Raw genomic sequence first — 19,602 nt, forward strand, 5'->3', positions numbered from 1 at the left:
GACTTTGCAAAGGATGATTAAGACCTGTACTGGGGTGCAGCAGGAGGGATGGAAAGGATTTTTGAGTATTCAAAATATGCATTTTTTAAATTCTACAAACCAATAAGAAAAACACAGGAGCTTATAAAATGGGTGAAATATAGAAATAGGCAATTAACAAAAGAAGAATCCAAATGACCCACTCCCAAATGTATGAAGAGATACCCAATTAAGGGAATGCAAAATAAAACAGTGAGAAACCATTTTCACCCTTCAGATTAGCAAAAATAAAAAAGGATGACAATATCAAATATTTGAGCAGACATGAGGAGAACAGTGCTCTCATATATTTCTAGTGGGACTGCAAATTAATTCAGCCATTCATGGAAAGCAATTTGGCAGCATAAAATAAACTTGATAATGCAAATACCCTATGACCCAGCAATTTCCCTTCTGATTATATAACCCATAGAAATTCTTGCACATGGGTGAAAAGAAACATGTACAGAGATGTCTGTGACACTATTGTTTGTAATGGACAAATAAAATGTTACATATGAACTGCATACATAAATAAAATGTACATGTGTGCATATTTTTTAAAAAACATATACAAAATAATCCTCTATATTCCTTATGATGAGCTATACATGTACGTAAAAACTGAGGAATCTGAGGCTTGTGGACTTGAAAAACCACAGGAGTAGGGGAGAAGGGAATTAAACTGGAGTGTCAATAAAGAGAGACTTAGCTACGCCTGTAATGTTTTATTATAAAAATAAAGAAAACCAGAAAAGAGAAGTAACTGGTTAAAATTTTAACAGTCAGTTGTGAGTTCAGAATGGTGAATATGTGTTTGTAATATTATTCTTTGTATTGTCTATATCTTTTACATTTCTAAAAAGAATCAAATATGGATGGATGGGTAGGTGTGTATATGTGTCTTTAAGAGAAAAGAAAGGATACAAGTGATATTTAACAAAACCATTGACTTGATGACATAACAGATGGGGGTTGAGGGTGAAGGAGGGGAGAGATTAGTAAGACTCACAGGTTTCTGGTTGGAGTGACAGGTGAGAGAAGATGATGATACCACTCACTGAGATAAGAAATACAGGAGGAGAGAACATCAAATCTGGAGGTCAGGGAGGGAAGATAATTAGTTCTATTTAAGACACGCTGAGTTTGAGAACCCAACAACAAATGTTTGTACTACCAAATCCCTGGTCAGGCAACATAACTTAATAGGCTCCACGCTGCCTGAAAGGGGCAGGTAGGAATAGGGGTGTCAGTGGCAAGGTTCCACAGAAGGGAGATGAAGGAGAAATGAGCAGATGCTAACAGAAATAGTGGAACGTATCTGGCGAAGTCTTCATGGAAAGCAATTAATGTAACACAGTCTAACTTTTCATCAAAAACCATTGACCTTTTATTTTATGATAGATAGATAGATAGATAGATAGATAGATAGATAGATAGATAGAGATAGACATATGTGTTTCTTTGGAAAAGTAATATATGCACCTGGTAAAATATAAATTTCACAAATAGGGGAAAACCTCTCTCCAGAGGCAACTGCTGTTATGAGCTTATTTACCTATGCTCAAGTTAGACACTTAAAAGGACCAATGGCTGATGTCTATCAAAATATAAAATGTATATGTCCTTTGACCCAGCAATTCCCTTCCCAATGTATCTGAGAGATATGCTTCTATGTTCACAAAGGTGGATGTATAAAGGTATTTGTTGCATCATTATCAGTAACATAAGGCTGAAAGGGAACTAACTAGGCCAGCAGTGGGGGACTAGTCAAGTAAATTATGGCAGATCCATACAGTAGAATACTATGTTGCATTAGGAAGTTATTTGGAAAGCACAGCATCCTTCCAGAGATAGTCTTGGCATATACACACAAATAACCCCTTTTATTTATACAAGCAATAACATAATATATGTATACACTGTAGCATACACTGTTCTGCAACCTAATTTTTCACTTAACATATTTTAGAGATTATTCCATACCAGTTTATATTGTTTACAAGTGTTGAGAGTTCAGCTAAATTACTCCATATATTGCTGCCTTGGCATCCATTTTGTGTGGCCAAGCAGCCTGCGGGGTCCTTGAACTGACCTGATTCGCGTACTTATATTGTCTACCTAGCCCCTGTAGACATAAATGTGAGACCCCTCTTTGTAATTCTTGAAGCCAGAAATCTAGAATTTTGTGGGAAATCTCTTGATTTTTAAATGTTACCCCATATCTTTAAAAAAAAAAACAAAACCTCTTTGGGAGCTAAAAGAAGGAGATGAAGGATGGCTCCTTCAGGAGGCCGTCTTACCATGCCTCGCATAGAGGGTTCAGTATTTTGGTGCTGTGGAAGTTTACAGCTTAAGGACAGTGGTAGTAGAATGACTCTGAAGAGGCAGGTCTGAGCCCGATAAAGAAAGGTTTTATGGGTCATGATAGGTGTGATGAATTCTGGGAAGAGCATTGCAAAGGTGTGAGATCAGATGTACTATCCTCAACAGACTCTCTTCTTTCCAGGGTGGTGGGGTTTTATGTGAGGGGCAAGTTGGTCAAGGGATATAAGGTCTTTCCACCTCTTTTGTATCATTCTCCCTTCTCTCCCATTTCTCCCTCGCAGTCTCAAGATTACTGAGGACAAGGAGGGATCTGATAGGACCACTTCAGCCGCTCCTCCCCATCTTGAAGCTGTTACAGCCCGGGAGGGGTAAAGGAAAGCTTCTTTGGAGAGACAATCTGCCTCTCTCTACAATCCTCCCCCACTCCTGGAGGGTATGGTCTTAAAAGGGCATAAGGGGAGCCGGAGTTATGTCTCTCCACCAGCAGGAGTGACCAAAGAAAGCCCATCTTTTGCCCCCCAAGCAGCTTCTCCTGTTCATTGCCACCAATACACAGAAGTGTGAAATATGAATACAGATTACAGCAACAACTTTCAAATGTTTATGCCACCACCTACAGTAGGGCCACAGGAATACCTTTTATATCACTGCCATATAAAATATATATGTACAACTGAATAAGTAAAAGTCTTGCAAAACACATACTCATACACTGTATGCAGTGCATCAATACTCTCTATTCCATTGTCTCTCTTTCTTTTTTCTTTTCATGTGGTCTGTGACCCATTACACCAATTTCAAAACCTAATGGGTTGTTAACCCAGTGTGAAAAACACCTGATTCCAGGCTGGAATTCCCAAAACCAATATTTCCCAAAGAGTCTTTTATATTTCAGATGTATGGGTAATATCTATACCTACCACCAATAGAAAACAAGAGGTCTCTAGAAGAAACATGGAGAGTTTTTTCTAGATATTATTCAGTTATTTGTTAATTTTGAGAGTTAGCTTCCATTTGAAAAGATATCCCTTTCCAAGTGATACTGATTTTCCACTTGTGGAAATGATTTTTTCTTCTAAAATAAATGTATTTAAGTTTAAAAAGTGATTTACAGAAAAATATTAATTAACTATTAATATAGGAAACATTCAGGTATGTCAAAATTTACAAATATGTTACTTGTGCCCTAAAGTGTGGGAAACTCTATCTTGCACCATTCCATAATGAAATAACAAGAAACTTACTTTCCTTAACATCAGATCTGCTTCTGCACAGTTTTACTAATTACTCCCAGGAAGTTTAGGTTTCATGACATGACATTATGTTATATTACATTTGGCTTTTCCCCAGCAGCCCCTAAGACCCAAGCTAGTGCTTTTTCCAAGCACTTGTTAGGCAGTTTTGAGTTCAGCATCCATTCACAAAGTGATTTGTGCAGATCTTGAGATGCTGGAGCTCGCCTTCCCTCCTCCAGATCATCACGTGGTCTTTCTCTGTCAGGCTTTCAAGTTAATTATTTCCTGTTTTTCTGAGTCTGTTCCTTATCCCCTTTCCCAGGTCACCCTCTACCCTCCCCTCCACACACACATTCTTGGCCACCATCAAGGCAGCTCTGCAGCAAACCCATCATTGTCTCTCGCCTGCCGTGGAGCACCTTCCAACAAGAGCCTTGGGCTTTATTCCAGAGTGCAGCAATCTCAGAGCAATAGTATGTCATTACTGTTGAATCAAAAGGTAGAATTCCCTGCTTATTAGTAACATTCTGCGCAACTTACTGACCTTTTGTTCTCTTAGCCCCTGCCTGCTAAGGTACAGCTTGAGCCAATCTCCCTAAGTTGTTTTCTCTCTGTGACTGCTTGGATCTCTGGCATCAGCTATATTGTCACTCCTCTCAGGACTCCCACGTTGGGCTTGAGGCTCCCAGCAGATTTGATCTGTCGTGCATGTAACATTGTTTCTGCGGCTGCCCCATCCCTTCCCATCAAGGCCAGAGTCTGTGCTTCTCCTATTGCCTTTAACAGCTCAGGGTGCTAAACTGAGCTGAGGGGTACCCCATAGAAGCCTCAGGCCTAGAAGCCACTCCATTCCTGTGATCTTTGCTTCCTCATCCCCATGCCCAGAAATCTTTTCCAACTAGCCTTTTATGGTCATCCGGCATTCATTTCTCTAAATTACTTTTCCAATCCTGGCTGAAGTTTTGTCTTAAGTCTCTAATTCAGTCTTGTCTACTTTATTCATCATCTTCTTCCCCCAGCCCCACCCCAGTTTTTCTCTCCCCTGGTCTCCTCACGTGCAAATACCTGGTTCTTTAACATCTTTCACCTGGTGTACAGATTCCAGGCCATCTATTTCCAGCCCACTACAAAGTAATGTGTAAAAATCCCTTACATTAACCATGTGTGTGCACACAGTGTATGTACGCATGTGTGTATACACATACACAAACACACACAAATTCAAAGTGAGAGAAGGGATATAAACACATAATAGACCGACCAGCACTATTTGGTGGGAGGTGGGGGGGCGGGGGGGGGGGCGGGAAGAGCCTTAGTAGAGGCTCCCGGCAGTTCCGGTTGGTATGTTGAGCATATTTCACCCTGCAACCCAAATCTGTATCATTCTCAAACACAGTTTAAACAAAGAAGAGCCTTAATGCTTATTGAGGATTTGGATAACTACTTCACTGTTAGGAAGAGATTTTTTAAATTGTGTTTTCATTATGACTCCATCTCCATTTATTGATCAAGGGATTTCTTGCCTCACTTAACTCCATAATCTGTTGCTCAGATTAAGAAAATCCGAAAACTATTGTTTGGTAGCACGAGTATAGACTTTAAAGCGACACCTTGGAAGCTGGATGATTCAAATACTATAATCCAAGAAAAGCAACTAATTGATTATGCAGAACATGTTTTTATGCATCTCTTTTTTATGATCTAAGCATGCAATGAAATGAATCAGATTAAATGTTTTGTAGATGTGCTGTTATAGAAACAGGAGCTTGCTAGTGTAGTAACATCCAACAGAACACGATAAGACAAGAGATTGGAAATAATATGTGTGAAACGTCCTTAATAAACAAACCTATAAGTCACTATTCATTCAACACATTTTGAGCATTTATTATATTCTTTTTTTATCTAAGAAACAATGCTAGGTACAGTAACTTCTCAAGTATTAGGAGCAGAAAAATGCCCCTTATTTCAGTATTTCCTTTGTTGCATCCCTGCTACCTAGTATATACCTATGGATATATACTTTGGGGATGAATGAGAGACCTGTACGTTCAGTTTACCTTCTATCCTCCACTTTGCCACCCTGTTAGCCACTTTGTTCCTCATTAATTCTTCCTCCTGAAGGCTAACGGGGAAGGGAAGGAGGTGAGCTTGAGGCCAGTCAGGCATGCTTAGCTAGCAAAGCAGTTAAATCTTGAGTACGATAAACTTTAAAGACCCGTCTAAATTCCGTGTCATTTAAGATTTTGTTCCATCCAACTGATTGAACAGGCCTGACAGTTAAGGCTTGAACAACCTTGAGATTGATATTTTGGTTAATAGTTATTATAATATCTGATCTGTCTCTGGAAGATTTTGTAGTAAGTTAAAGTGTAAGAGTCTGTCTAAAGAACAAGGGAAGGGAACACTAATTTGCCCAGTACTTATTACATGAGAGACTCTGAGCTGTGCACTTTGCATTGCTTACCATTTTTATGGTTTACAATTGCCCAGAAAAGTAGAATGCCCATTTTATAGATGTGGAAACAAGCTCAGAGATACTCTGACCAGCCTCTCAGTTTGTAGGGAAAACGCTAACAGCCTCCAAAGCACAAGCCCTTTGCAAAGGAGGATTGGAGGCTGCTGGCAGTTTTCACTAAACTATGCTCTCCACACTTAACATGGGTAATTGAAAGCTGAGCCTATGTTCCTTTCAGAAATCTCCCAGGAATCTGGCTGCAGAGGTTTTATGGATAACTCATTTCAGCAACTGAGAAACAAAATGCGTTTGTGGAATAAAAATAGTCTTTATTTCAATGAGGTGTTTTTTCTTCTTTAAAAGAAAGAGAAAAAGGAGCCACCCCCAGCACTTAGCAAGAATCCTCACAGAATGAACAAGTCTTCAGATTGGGCTGTGCAGACTACCGAGGAAATGGTGACAGCATCAGGGCACTTTGGCCTAAGATGTTAAAGAGAAGATGTAATGAACAGCTGGGGATTTCTGAGGCACAACTGTGTGACACTGGAAGCCCAAATGTTGGCCATCTTCATTGAGGACAGCTACCGAGCTCCGGGTTTGCCTCCCCCCTCGCCCTCTTCAAGATGGGTGTCGCCAGCTGCCGCAGCGCGCTCTGCTACCCGCGCCTGCCAGCGCCTGCCCGCCCCCACGCGCCCGCCGAAGCCGACGCGGCCCGGAGGCCGCGGCGTCCCCACCCACGCCCCCCGCCCCCCGCCCCCCGCATCCCCGCGTCCCCGCGTCCCCGTCCCCATCTCCGTCCCCGTCCCTGTGCACGTGATGGGGGGCAGTCTTCCTTCTCTCCTCCCCCTCCCCGAAACCCCGCCTTTCCCTGAGAGGCTGCGGCTTTCTATTGCGCCACGACAGGAATGACCGCCGTGCCAGCCAATCAAAACGCGACGCTTCAAGTAAGACCCGCCCCCTGTTGGTCCTCAGGTTCCTTCCCGCTCACACCGGAGTCACTTCCGAAGAGAGAGAACCGCCATGAAGAGAGAAGGGGGTGCCGCCCACCTCTGCTCCGACAGCCTCCCCGAGTCCCAGCAGCAAGACGGCAACCACGCACCCAACTTCTCCAGCCACAGCACATGCCGCCGTCGCCAGCGGCGCCGACATGACAAGGCGCTGCATGCCCGCTAGGCCAGGTTTCCCCTCATCCCCAGCCCCGGGGTCGTCGCCCCCGCGCTGCCATCTGAGACCCGGTAGTACCGCCCCTGCTGCAGCGGGAAAGAGAACAGAGAGTCCTGGGGACAGGTACCGTGCAGAGGGCTTGAGAAGGGGCCGGGTCGCGGGGGCAAGGGTATGAGGGAGGACTGCGGACGGCCGCTCTTCCAGTTCCCGCCATCCTCCGCGAGCTCAGGCCTCCGCGTCCGGGGCCTGGCAAACCACCGCCCCGCCTCCGCGCGGGGGCTGCTGGGAGGTGGAGTCTCCTTTTCTGTAGTTGGGACGCTGTTCTTGGTCTAGTGACCACAGCCTGGATGGCTACGGACCACCCGCCTTAGGTAGAACGTGATTTTTGTCCTTTACTTTAGCTGGACCCGGGGCCCTGACTGCTAAATGCATATTTAAGTGGTTTTCTGTACGTTCTCAGTTTTACTGATTCTAGTGGTTGAATAGTATAAGCCTTTTCTGTATTGTGGGTGAAATTATGTAAGATGTGATGAGGGAAACCCTTCCACGAATTGCTTTAAAGTCCACTATGCACGATAAGTCTTAATTTAAAAAACATACAGATTTGGAATGTGATATGTTTTCTCCTTCAGTAACTTTACGCCTCTCCAAGAGGCCAGGTTTTTTTGTAAAGATTTTGTGGGAGCTATGTAATGAGATGGGGAGTTTAATCAAATGAAATCCTCTGACAATAAAACATGTTTAAATTCTCTACGCACTTGGTACTGTCTTTTTTATTTTAAGTTTAAAAGCTTGTAACATAAGTTTAACAGTAAATTTATCTTCTAATATTGTGGTACAGGTCCACAACCCCTTATCTTAATTCAGAAAGCTATGAAAATCGAAAGTTTTCAATAAGTTTGGCACCACATCTAACTTGGCAGCCAAACCTGACCAGAACTAATGGAAGGCTATAGATGGTCTTTATCTCATTAGGTGTGAGTGTTCGTAAGTTTTGTTGGAGAAATATTAATGTGTTTGCTTACAGGGTGCATTCTCAGACCCCACTGGGGGCTTTACATAATGCATCTAAAAAAAAAATTTAGAATTCTAAAACACATTTGGCCCCAAAAGTTTCAGATAAGGGTTTGTGTGCTGTTACAAATAATTTTTTAATTAGTTATAATTAGTTTAATTAGTTATAAATAAGTAATGGACCTTTCTGTGCATATGAACTTAGGGGACTGTTCTTTCTTGAAAGTCACATTCATGGTTATTTTACAGGTTTCTTGTATGTTTTACCCAAAGCCATTTTTCTCTTAGGTGTATTAACCAAAAAGATGTAATACTTTACGGAAGAGATACAGAGTTACTTTTAGTAATTAACTTAAAAACATTCAGTATTGTTTTGAGTTAATTAGCTGCTTTTTAGTCCTTTCTCATCTCTCTTTACTCAACCAGTAACTGAAGGCATCATCCTTCTCCCCTTTGCAGACCTCTAGTATTTCTTCTTTTACCCTCTGATATAATTTATTTTATGAAAAAAATGCATACATTCCCACTCATTCATTTCATAGCTGCTTAGCTTTTCTACCAGCATCTCAAACAAACATTGTGGACTCTCAGTAAACCATTAAGAATGGGCATTGCTATTCTAATGTGGCAAGTAAAGAGTACAAGATGTAGAAGAAGCATAACCTTCAAAGGACTTGGATTGTTCAAGTTTCCTCTGAGCATTCCAAGCTCATAGTGGACAAATATTTAGGGAAACTCATCTACTGCTTATTTTCTTTCAGCTAAAATGAATACATTTTAGCAAAATTTGCCAGAAAGGTGATTTGTTGCTCAACATACAATAACATCCCTCTATGCAGTTGACAACTCTAAACACATGAACAAATCAGAATACAAATTATGGTAATATGGTCCTACTTCACTTTGTGTTCATTGTAGGATGCAGAAACCCTTAAAAATTAAAACAGTTTGGTTTTTGTTATTGTTAACTTTCTCCTTTTTCTCTGTTTTGTGTTTTTCCCAGGCAACGCATTATTTTCATAAATATCTTAAGAATTCTTAGTAAAAAATTAAGATTTTGAAACACTATTCATTCCAGTTTTTGCTGTTACTTAGATTAACATCTAACTGTAGTGTATAAAGAGTATAGTGTAAGGTTAGAACTTGATCCTTTCTTCCTTTTGCCCAGTACACTCTTCATCTGCCTCTCCAGACCAGCAAAATCACCCATATTTGCCATTCTACCATCTGCTCTTGTTATGAGTCTGTTCAGGTTTTACTTAGTTTTTATAATCTCCATTATTTGTTCAGCAAACATCTATTGAGCATTATTTTGTACCTGGCACTGGAGATATCAAGGAATAGGATCAGATCCCCTCAAGTTCTTTTCTTCTCCCACACAGCAGCAAGCTTTTTAGTCCTAGGAAATACTCTACCAATTCCTTAGATCCACACTCCAGTCTTATCATTTTAGTACTATAGAGTATATAAACCTCAATACTGCTTTTATAAATTTACTCCTACAGGAAGTGCTGAATTTAATTTAAAAATTTTTTTATAATCAGCTTAGCAAAGCATTATTGTCATTGTCAGAACTTGATTAAACCAGATAGTGAAATTCAGCCTATAGTCTATAAAATCTACTAATATTCTCCACTTAATCTGAATTATTGAAGTTTTAATATTTGCTAATGTGATCCCATATTAGTTATGCTTTTATTTTCAGGAAGCAGTCAATTATAGATTTCTTCAAACCAGCTTCAAAACAAGGTATGTATACTGTTAATGCATCTTTTGTGGGATCTTTTGGGGAGGAAGATGGAGTCAATTTTTAAATCTACTCTAAACTCTTATGAATTTGATTAAACATGGTATTCAAAATAGAAAATATAAAGAAGATGCAGTGTTGTTTACAAAGATAAGTTCTAAACATCATGAAGAAACTGTTTGCTGTTACGCTTTCTTAATTGAAAATATTCCAGTCAATAATGTTCATAATGTATACTATTTCGATTCTGTATTAAAGTAACTTATTTCATAAGTGGAGCTATAGGGAGCTTACATGATGTAACAAAAGGGAGCTTTGTGAAAGTAAGGCTATTAAATCATGTCTTAATTTCCGCCCCCAATAATATGTGTATCATTTAATTATCAATTTGAAAACTTTTGTGATAGCTTAATATTTTAAGTATAATAATTTATAATAAATATACAAATGTAATAGTTTGTGCTATTTTTAATAACATACAATGTGTATGTGTTTTAATTGGCTATTTAGATAGACATATGTTGGATTCTCCACAAAAATCGAACATCAAATATGGAGAAAGTGGATTGTCCATCAGTGGGACAGAGCAGTTTGAAAGGAAACTATCCTCACCAAAAAGATCTAAACCCAAAAGGGTGCCATCAGAAAAGAGCCCCGTCTTAGAGGCATTCATGAAAGGTGTTAAAGAGCACCATAGAGATCATGGTGTACATGAGTCACGTCAGCCTTGTGTGTCACTGGCCACCAAATGTCCAAAGGCAGTTACAAAATACGTTCCTCCTTCATATCTCTTGTCAAAAGAGACGAAGAAAAAACATCAGTCTCCAGAGGGAAGGAAGTCACATTTCATTCATGAAAATAGCAGGGAGAAGAATGATGGAGATCGAGGCAAAATCAGTGCAGATTCTAAAAAGCAGGCCGCGGTGACAGAAGCTGACATCTTCAAGAACAGCTCCAGAAGCCTTAGCAGCAGGAGCAGCCTATCCAGGCACCACCCAGGAGAAAGCCCACTGGGAGCTAAGTTCCAGTTGTCTCTAGCTTCTTACTGCAGAGAAAGAGAACTAAAGAGGTTGAGAAGGGAGCAAATGGAGCAGAGAATCAACTCAGAAAATTCTTTCTCAGCAGCAAGCACTCTTTCCTTAAAATCCTCTAGTATAGGAAGAAGATGCAAACCAAGGCAGGAACAGAGTAAACAGAATGATGTCACAGCCGGAAATAGTAATCTTTCAAACCTGGTATGTGCAATAAATGCTGAATTAGCTTGGCTACTGTTTTATCGTATTTAGAATACTAAATCCAAAAATGTTTGATAATTGTTAAGAAACAATTTGGTACCTTTTGTTAGGGAAATACTGATACACAGTTTGTATAGAAGCTAGTTTCATTAAATTTCCTCCAACTGTCCGTCGAACTTAGTAAAGCATTGTTTTTTGCCCATAATTTTTTCAGACCAGGAACAAAGATCTTTCTTAATCAGGAAAGTAAGCATTTTTTTTAAGACAAGTACAGTCATTTTTAAGTTAGGCTGCACTGAAGGGAGATTCTTAAGGGAATGGAAAATCTAAAACAACAGGAAATGGTTTAGAAGAGAGGTTCTCAAAATGTTCTTGTACTAGCAACATCAGCATCACCTAGGAACTTGTTAGAAATGCAGATTCTCAGGCCCCACTCCAAACCCAATGAACCAGAAACTGTGAAGTAGAGTCCAGCAATCTGCAATTAACAAGCCTTCCAGATTATTCTGCTGCACTTTAAAGTTTGAAAATCACTGGTTTAGGTTATATGTCTTAAGTAGTTGAGTATAGGTCTTAGAAAACTTAGAATATGATGAAAACTATCCAGATACATCTTAAGCTCATCAAACTTCTGTTTTGAGAATTAGCATAAAAGGTGTTCCTGTCCCCTGGAAAGTCAAGTTGTTAAGTACATCTGTATCAGAAAGCTTCTCTACATACAGAGCAACTAAAGGAAGATGAGATATCAAGAAAGTGCTATGTTGATAAGATACTATGAGATTTTAAAACCAGATGGACCAAAAATAAACCAAACTATGACATTCTAAGAGTGAATGGAGTTGTATTTTATACTGCTGGAAAATTATATTTGTAAACTCATGGGTTTGTTTGCAAGGAATTTGGTGCCTTTACCAGTGAGATTTGCTAATGATCAATAGAAGTTAGTAACATTTGGTCCATTTTCATAACATTTCAGTGTTTGGTGGTGTATCAGTACCTAAACAGAAGTGTTGAAGAGTGAGTTGTAGCCATTTGATAGGCAAATGTTAGGCTATTTCTTTATTAAAATAATAGTAGTACAGTGCTCTAATATTAATCTTGAGCTATTAATAAAAATTTCTAAATTTACATTATGAAAACTGACATTTTTACATATACAAATGTACTTCATTTTTATGAAGAGACTTAAGAATTTGAAATATTTTATTATAGAAGTTTGGGTTTACCTCCAAATTTCGTGCTTGCTTTATTCAGTCTAGAAATCTGTGTTTAAATATTATGAAGAAAAGTTCACATTCTTGACTGCTCCCAACTCCTAATTAATTTTTTCTCATTTTGCTAATAGGAAAATGGACCTCTCTCAAGAAAAAGATCCTCTTCTGATTCATGGGAACCTGCTTCAGGTAGAATCAAAATTTTCAGAATTTTAAGTAAATTTGCATCTTAATGGCACTGTTTTTTACTTAAATTTGTTTAAATATGCAGTTTCCTTCCTAGAGGTAAATTGGGTGTCTCAGATTAGTTAAAAGTTTGGTAATGTTATATTCAGAAGGAATAGTTCTTGAATTCAGTATGTGTAAACAGTGGTTTGTCTTGGCTCTTCTCTGCCTTCTTCGAGAGTTCCTAACAATGTGCTTCTCATATTGGTACTCAGTGTTCTATTTCTGAATCCTTGGCTACATTAAGAAGCATAATCTTAAATTCTTGGAATTATGGACTGAAGTCTTGATATTATAGATGCTTTGTTTAAGTTTGAAACTGTTATCAAGGTCCAAAACTGTTTCTTAATATTTCAAATACAAAGGTCCCTTTTTAATATCAAATTCAAGGACACCTACATGATATTAATTTGTACTTTCAGTAACTGTTGATTGAGAAAATACATAATAACAAACAGCTACTGTTAATTCAGTAATTGTTAAAGTATTCTTTTTAACTAGAAGATAGAACAGTGTAAAATTCAGACACTGCAGAAATGTATAACATAGAAAATGAAAGGCCCCCGGAAATGCCAACTGTTCAGAATAGTCTGGTGTGTCAAATTTCTTTTTCTGCTATAACTGCAGACTTTGAAAAATGGACTTTACAAATTTCCACAATCAGTAAGATACATTGGACGTACTGATAATAGCCAACATTTATTGAGCACTTACTGTGCACCATGCTTTTAATCATTTGATTCACATCCTTATAAGGTGGTTACTTTTAGAGATGAAAAAACAGGTACAGAGGGACAGTTCTGACTCATTCTTCTTCAGGTTTCATGTAAAACTTTGTTTTTTATACATTGTAGAGGTGTACTGCATTTTGACCAAGTGATCTTGAGTCTTAAAATCCAACTGCAGCCAAGGCTGAAATCATATTTTACTGTTGTAGAAGGACCTTCTAGGATAAAAGAATAAATTTGAGGTTTTATGTGTTTTTTTTTAATTTTTAAAAATTTTACAGTGTCGTTGGTTTTAGTGATCAAATTTTAGTGGATTTTGACATTATAGTACAAGAACAATAATTTCTCAGCCATGAGCCATGAGATTGCTCCTGTACTGTGTTACATATTTGTAAAACTAAATAAATGATCACTTTGCACTGAGGTGAATGGAAAACAAAATGTCTTTAGGCTACCTCTGCTAGTATAAGGGACCACTGGTGGTGGTGTTGCCACCAAGCTGTTCAGCATTTTTTTCTCTGATAATGACTAAGATAAAAATTCTCTTCAGTTCATGGGTTTGCAGATTTCATCAGTGGTGACTAAAGTAGTTTCCCATACACTGTTTCCCGCATTCTTGAAGACTGCTTGAAAAGGATGCTTTCTACATATTTTCAGAGGCAGGTTTAAGATAATTGCCTTCACTTGCATTTTATTTCTAATATGTTTGCATGTTTTCATAATCCTCATTAATAATTATGGTGTTGTAACCTTAGTAAACATACATTTATACTTCAGTTGAATATCAACAGAATATAAAGGGCATAAGGGGATTTTTCACTCTAGATAACATGAAGAATGTTTATCTTTATCTGATAGATAAATAATGAATAGATATTAATAATCCAAATATTATGTTATATTTATATTACTGCTAATTACACTTAACAGTTGTGGTGATACACATAGTCACACATTCATTAATCACACGCAAGTTCAGGGATTTCAAAAATGTTGGTAGGGTAGGCATTTAGCTCTTTGGTCTTCCAGAGCCCTGTCCTTTGGCTGAATTCTGAGGACCAACTTAATCCCTCCCTAGTTTATTCCATAATTTATTAATAACCAATCCCCTATTGAGCATTTGGATCTTTCCTTTTTTTCTTTTTACAAATTCAGTCCCTATCTTATCTGAGTATTTTATATATTAATAGATATTTGAAGTGTTATAAAACAAACATTCAGCCTACAGGTTGTACAAGAAGTATGAAAAGAATCATGAAATGTTTACAGTTACATTACTGCCCTAGAGAGCTTGCAAAAGGAGACCTGTAATACCAATTCACCCTCCTCTTAACACTAGATGTTAAAAGCTCTTAATAAGCTGATTTTTCGGGCTTCCCTGGTGGCGCAGTGGTTAAGAATCCGCCTGCCAATGCAGGGGACACGGGTTCGAGCCCTGGTCTGGGAAGACCCCACATGCTGCAGAGCAACTAAGCCCGTGCGCCACAACTACTGAGCCCGCGTGCCTAGAGGCTGTGCAGTGCAACAAGAGAAGCCACAGCAGTGAGAAGCCCGCGCACGGCAGTGAAGGCTAGCCCCTGCTCGCTGCAACTAGAGAAAAGACCGCACGCAGCAACACAGACCCAATGCAGCCAAAAATAAAAAAAAAAAAAACACCGTCACTTAAAAAAAATAATAATAATAAGCTGATTTTTCCTAAACTTTGCACACAGTTTTTCTTTCCTCCTAGGTAAGTCTTTACTTCTTAAACAAAGCAGGAATTTCCCCTCATTACTAGCTGTGTATAAATTGTCTGTCTTCTCTAAGGAAATGGAGCAAAACTCAAATTAGCAGCTCTGTAGCTTTTTTGTAACCCCCAAACTTAAGATAATCAGTGTAAGTCTTCTCTTTTTCTTAGTTACCTGATTTCTCATCCTGCCCTATAAGGGACCTCTGTCCTTTTTTATAAGACATTTAACTCCAGAAAACTTAGCGGGCATGGAATGATTTCTCAGGTAATAAAAGTATCTGTAGAAGAATGTAGATAGGAGCATTTGTTTATTAATTGATTTATCATTCTTATAAATTGAGTTTTCCAGAGTATGTATTGATCAGGTTATGCAAATAATTGCTTAACTCTTGAGGTTTTTTGGTTTTTGTTTTTTAAATCAAGCTGTTAAGAATTTGGGGACATCTGTCCATGTGCAGAAAGAACTTGATTTAGGGAAATTTGATTTTGAGAATACTAGTTATATAAATAGTGAATTTTTAATGAATAATAAATTTTAAGAGTGAATTAATGAAACATCACATTTTTAAACACAGAAATTTTAAAAAACTGGTTAACTCAAATATATGTGCTTCTGGATGGAGCTCCTAACACAGAGACAAGTTGTATTAGTTTCCTAGGGCTGCCATAACAAAGTACCTAAACCTAGGTGGCTTAAAACAACAGAAATTTATTGTCTCATGATTCTGGAAGCTAGAATTCCCAAATTAAGGTTATCAGCAGGACCATGCTCTCTCTTAAAAACTATAGGGGAGACTCCTTTTACTTGCCCTTCCAGCTTCTGGTGTTTGTCTACAATCCTTAGCATTCCTTGACTTGTAGGTGCATCACTTCAGTCACGTGGCATCTTCTTCCTATGTGTCTTCGTATTATCTTTCTCTGCATGTCTTTCTCCATGTCCAAATTTCCTCTTTTTATAAGGACACCAGTTGTATTGGATTAGGACTTACCCTAATGACCTCATTTTAATTTGATTGCCCCTATAAAGACCCTATTTCTAATTCAGGTCACATTCTGAGGTTCTGGGAGTTAACACTTCAACATATCATTTTGGGAGCTACAGTTCAACCCATAACACAGCTGAAGACTAGAGGGATACATGGGAAAGAAAGTAAACAATTTAATTGTAGGGAAAAAGACTTAGGGGAATTTTTTTTAATTGAGAAATTAAAATTTTTCTGCCTTCAACTAGTTCTTGTATATGTATTTTAAGGTACTATAAATTTAGATGTAAAAGTGTTACATTTCTAGAACCAGGTAGGCTTTAGTCTAAGAAAGAGTATATGCACTTTGAGGAAAAGTGCCTTTAGGATCCTTTCCTTGATACAGATAAGCAGTTTTTTAGTGTTTTGGGGTGTAACATCTCTAATTCTATTTGGTAAACTTTTAATAGCTTTTGAATGAAAATGAGCATTTGTCATTAGCTTTGGACTAAATTTCATGGACACTGCTATTTATCAGTTAATAAATAAAATATTAACTCTGTTTCCTCATTCCATATGTGGTTAATCTCAGCCTAAACTTTTAGAATTTAAACATTTTGTCAGGGTATTCTAGACACTTACTGAATAAACTTTAATAAGATAGGAAAGTATACTTTTCACTAATCTGGCAAAAATTAAATTTTAGCAGGCTGTAAGCAGAATAAATTCCCTGACAAAAGAAAAAGGAACTCTGTGGACTCAGATCTGAAAAGCACAAGAGAATCTATAATGCCAAAAGCAAAAGAGTCCTTCCTTGAGAAGCGTCCTGATGGACCACATCAGAGAGAAAAATTTATAAAACATATTGCACTGAAGACACCTGGTGGTGTATTGCGCTTGGAAGATATATCCAAGGAACCGAGTGAAGAAGCTGATTGCTCCTCTGCAGGCTTGGCACCTTCAAATTCTGGGCACCATTCTTCCAGGAATAGTGACCAAATTCGTGTGGCAAGTACCAAAGAGACTAAGATACAGAAACCCCACTTATCTTTACCTCAGGAAAAGTCTGCAGTTAAAAAAGCTAGCAACCTTCAGAAAAATAAAACTGCTAGCTCTGTGGCATCACAGGAGACAAAACTTCTACCTTTACTTTCCCATGTTCCAAGTGCTGGTTCCTCCCGGGTTCCGTTAAATGCTAAAAATTGCACTCTTCCAGTTCCTAAAAAAGATAAAGAGCGTTCCTCATCTAAAGAATGTTCTGGGCATTCTACAGAGTCCTCCAAACACAAGGAACACAAAGCAAAGACTAATAAGTCTGATTCTAACGTATCTACAGGGAAAATCTGTGGGGGATCTTTGCGTTCAGAATATGGCACTCCTACAAAGTCTCCCCCGGCTGCTTTGGAAGTTGTGCCATGTATTCCGAGCCCAACAGCAGCTTCAGATAAAGCCCCTTCAGATAAAGAGAGTTCAGGAAATTCCAATGCAGGTAGCAATGCACTGAAAAGAAAACTAAGGGGTGATTTTGATAGTGATGAAGAAAGTTTAGGTTATAACCTAGACAGTGATGAGGAAGAGGAAACATTAAAATCACTGGAAGAGATAATGGCTTTGAACTTCAATCAGACTCCTGCAACTACAGGAAAGCCTCCTGCTCTTTCTAAGGGGCTTAGATCTCAGTCATCAGACTATACAGTAAGTAGTTTTATGACACTTATCTTTACTTGAGAGAAAGATGGATTGACTAGTGAAAGAGGGATAGATTGTTAGAACTTACTTTAAAATTCACTGTTTGTTACAACTTACAATTAGACTGAAAGCGGTATAGTTCTTTTTTGGTTAATGAATTTCCCATATCTTCAGCTTTATAACTGTAAATCAGTGGTCTCCAAACTTTTTTTGATCACACACACTTTTATTAGTAAAAAAAATTTTGAGCATGTACCCCAATATATATGTATACCTATAGATTATATACATGTACTACTATACTACTATGTACTTTCTAAAGCATATGAAGAAAACAGAATTTGAAAGGAAGAAGAAAAAAGTATTTTCCTATATAAGTTATATAGAAGTTACAATAGAGTAAGTTCTACTGGAGTTTCTATAGAAGTTCCATATAAATAGAAGTTCTATTATTTTCTTCCTGCACCCCAATGGATCACCTTGCACACCCCCTGCTTTGGAGACCACTGCTGTAAATGAAGGTAGAGTGTAGAAATGTTGTTAATTGTGGTGTGCAATTTTATTTATAAAGTGCTTCATTCTATCTTGGGAATAAGCTGAATTAAATTCTCATGTGTGTAAAATTTGGTGGGGAAGGTGTTAATGTTTCATGGTAACACCTAAAAATTAGTAGTTTAATTCCACTAAAATAGAATTTAAAAATAAAGACAGGGTAGCTGTGGAGCCCTTGGGTGTTGACAGTCAGTTCCTAAGGCTAGCACGGTTTTTATAAGTAGTGCCTTTCCTAATAGATGGTAAAATCAAATTGCCTGCAGTACAAAATTCTAGATTTAAAGCATGATGGTGAAAATTATCTTTTTAAGAAAGATATCCTCCTGGCCCAGGTTATTGAAATAGAAAACATTTTTTAGTGTTCTGAATAATTTAAAACATCCCAATTCTTCTACTAAGATATGTTATAAAGTATTCCCAAATTTTCTTCTTGTTTTAGGAACATGTTCATAGTGGAACTTATACAAATACTTTAGAGCGTCTAGTGAAGGAGATGGAAGACACACAAAGGTAGGTTAGCATCGTGACTATCTTGCTAAATTTAACATACTGTTTGTTTATATGGCTGGCTTTTAATTTACCTTAAAAAAACATGAGAAATGAGCATGTATTTTGTGCTAGTGCTGTTATAACAGTTTTGCTGTCAACTATGTTAGAAATAAGGTGTTCTTATTTACAGGCTGAATCAGAAGATCCTGGTTTTTATGGCATACTGCAATAATTAATAGTATGAATTCCTTTCTGCTTACCACAGCTGGTATCTGGTAGCTGAAGTTCTTGATCAAAAGCATGGGTAGAAATTTTTTTTTGTATTTTTTTTATTGTGACAAAAATATATAACATAAAATTTACGATTTCAATCATCTTTAAATGTATAGTTCACTGGCATTACCATATATTCGCATTGTTGTGCAACCATCATCACCATCCATCTCTAGAACTTTTATTTTCCATCTTCCCTAACTGAAATTTTATACCCATTAAACAATAAATCCCTATTCTCCCCTTCCCTCTAGCCCCTGGCAACTACTACTCTTTCTGTTAGTATGAAATTGACTATTCTAGGTACCTCATATAAATGGGATCATACAGTATTTGTCCTTTTATGACTGGCTTATTTCACTTAGCATCATGTCTTCATGGTTCATCCATGTTGTAGTATGTGTCAGAATTTCCTTTTTTTTTTCTTTTGAATTTTTGAATTTTATTTACTTTTTTTTACAGCAGGTTCTTATGAGTTATCTAGTTTATACATATTACTGTATATATGTCAATCCCAATCTCCCAGTTCATCCCACCACCAC

General features: G+C 37.9%; 1 protein-coding gene across 3 annotated transcripts in view; it reads left to right on the forward strand.

Moving 5' to 3' along the window:
• The first annotated feature begins 6,852 nt into the window (after positions 1-6,852).
• SLF2 (SMC5-SMC6 complex localization factor 2) overlaps positions 6,853-19,602 on the forward strand; it is a 41,831-nt gene continuing 29,081 nt past the window's right edge. Inside the window, exons 1-6 of one of the 3 annotated variants that reach the window (XM_082408062.1) lie at positions 6,853-7,326; positions 9,923-9,966; positions 10,475-11,199; positions 12,545-12,602; positions 16,767-17,752; positions 18,738-18,808. In XM_082408062.1, the coding sequence (XP_082264188.1) occupies positions 7,187-7,326; positions 9,923-9,966; positions 10,475-11,199; positions 12,545-12,602; positions 16,767-17,752; positions 18,738-18,808 (2,024 nt within the window). In that variant the 5' untranslated portion in view covers positions 6,853-7,186. The other 2 variants (XM_082408061.1, XM_082408063.1) reach the window with 2 other exon arrangements.

Source organism: Balaenoptera borealis (assembly GCF_965194805.1).
Source record: "Balaenoptera borealis genome assembly, chromosome: 10".
Classification (NCBI taxonomy): Eukaryota; Metazoa; Chordata; class Mammalia; order Artiodactyla; family Balaenopteridae; genus Balaenoptera; species Balaenoptera borealis.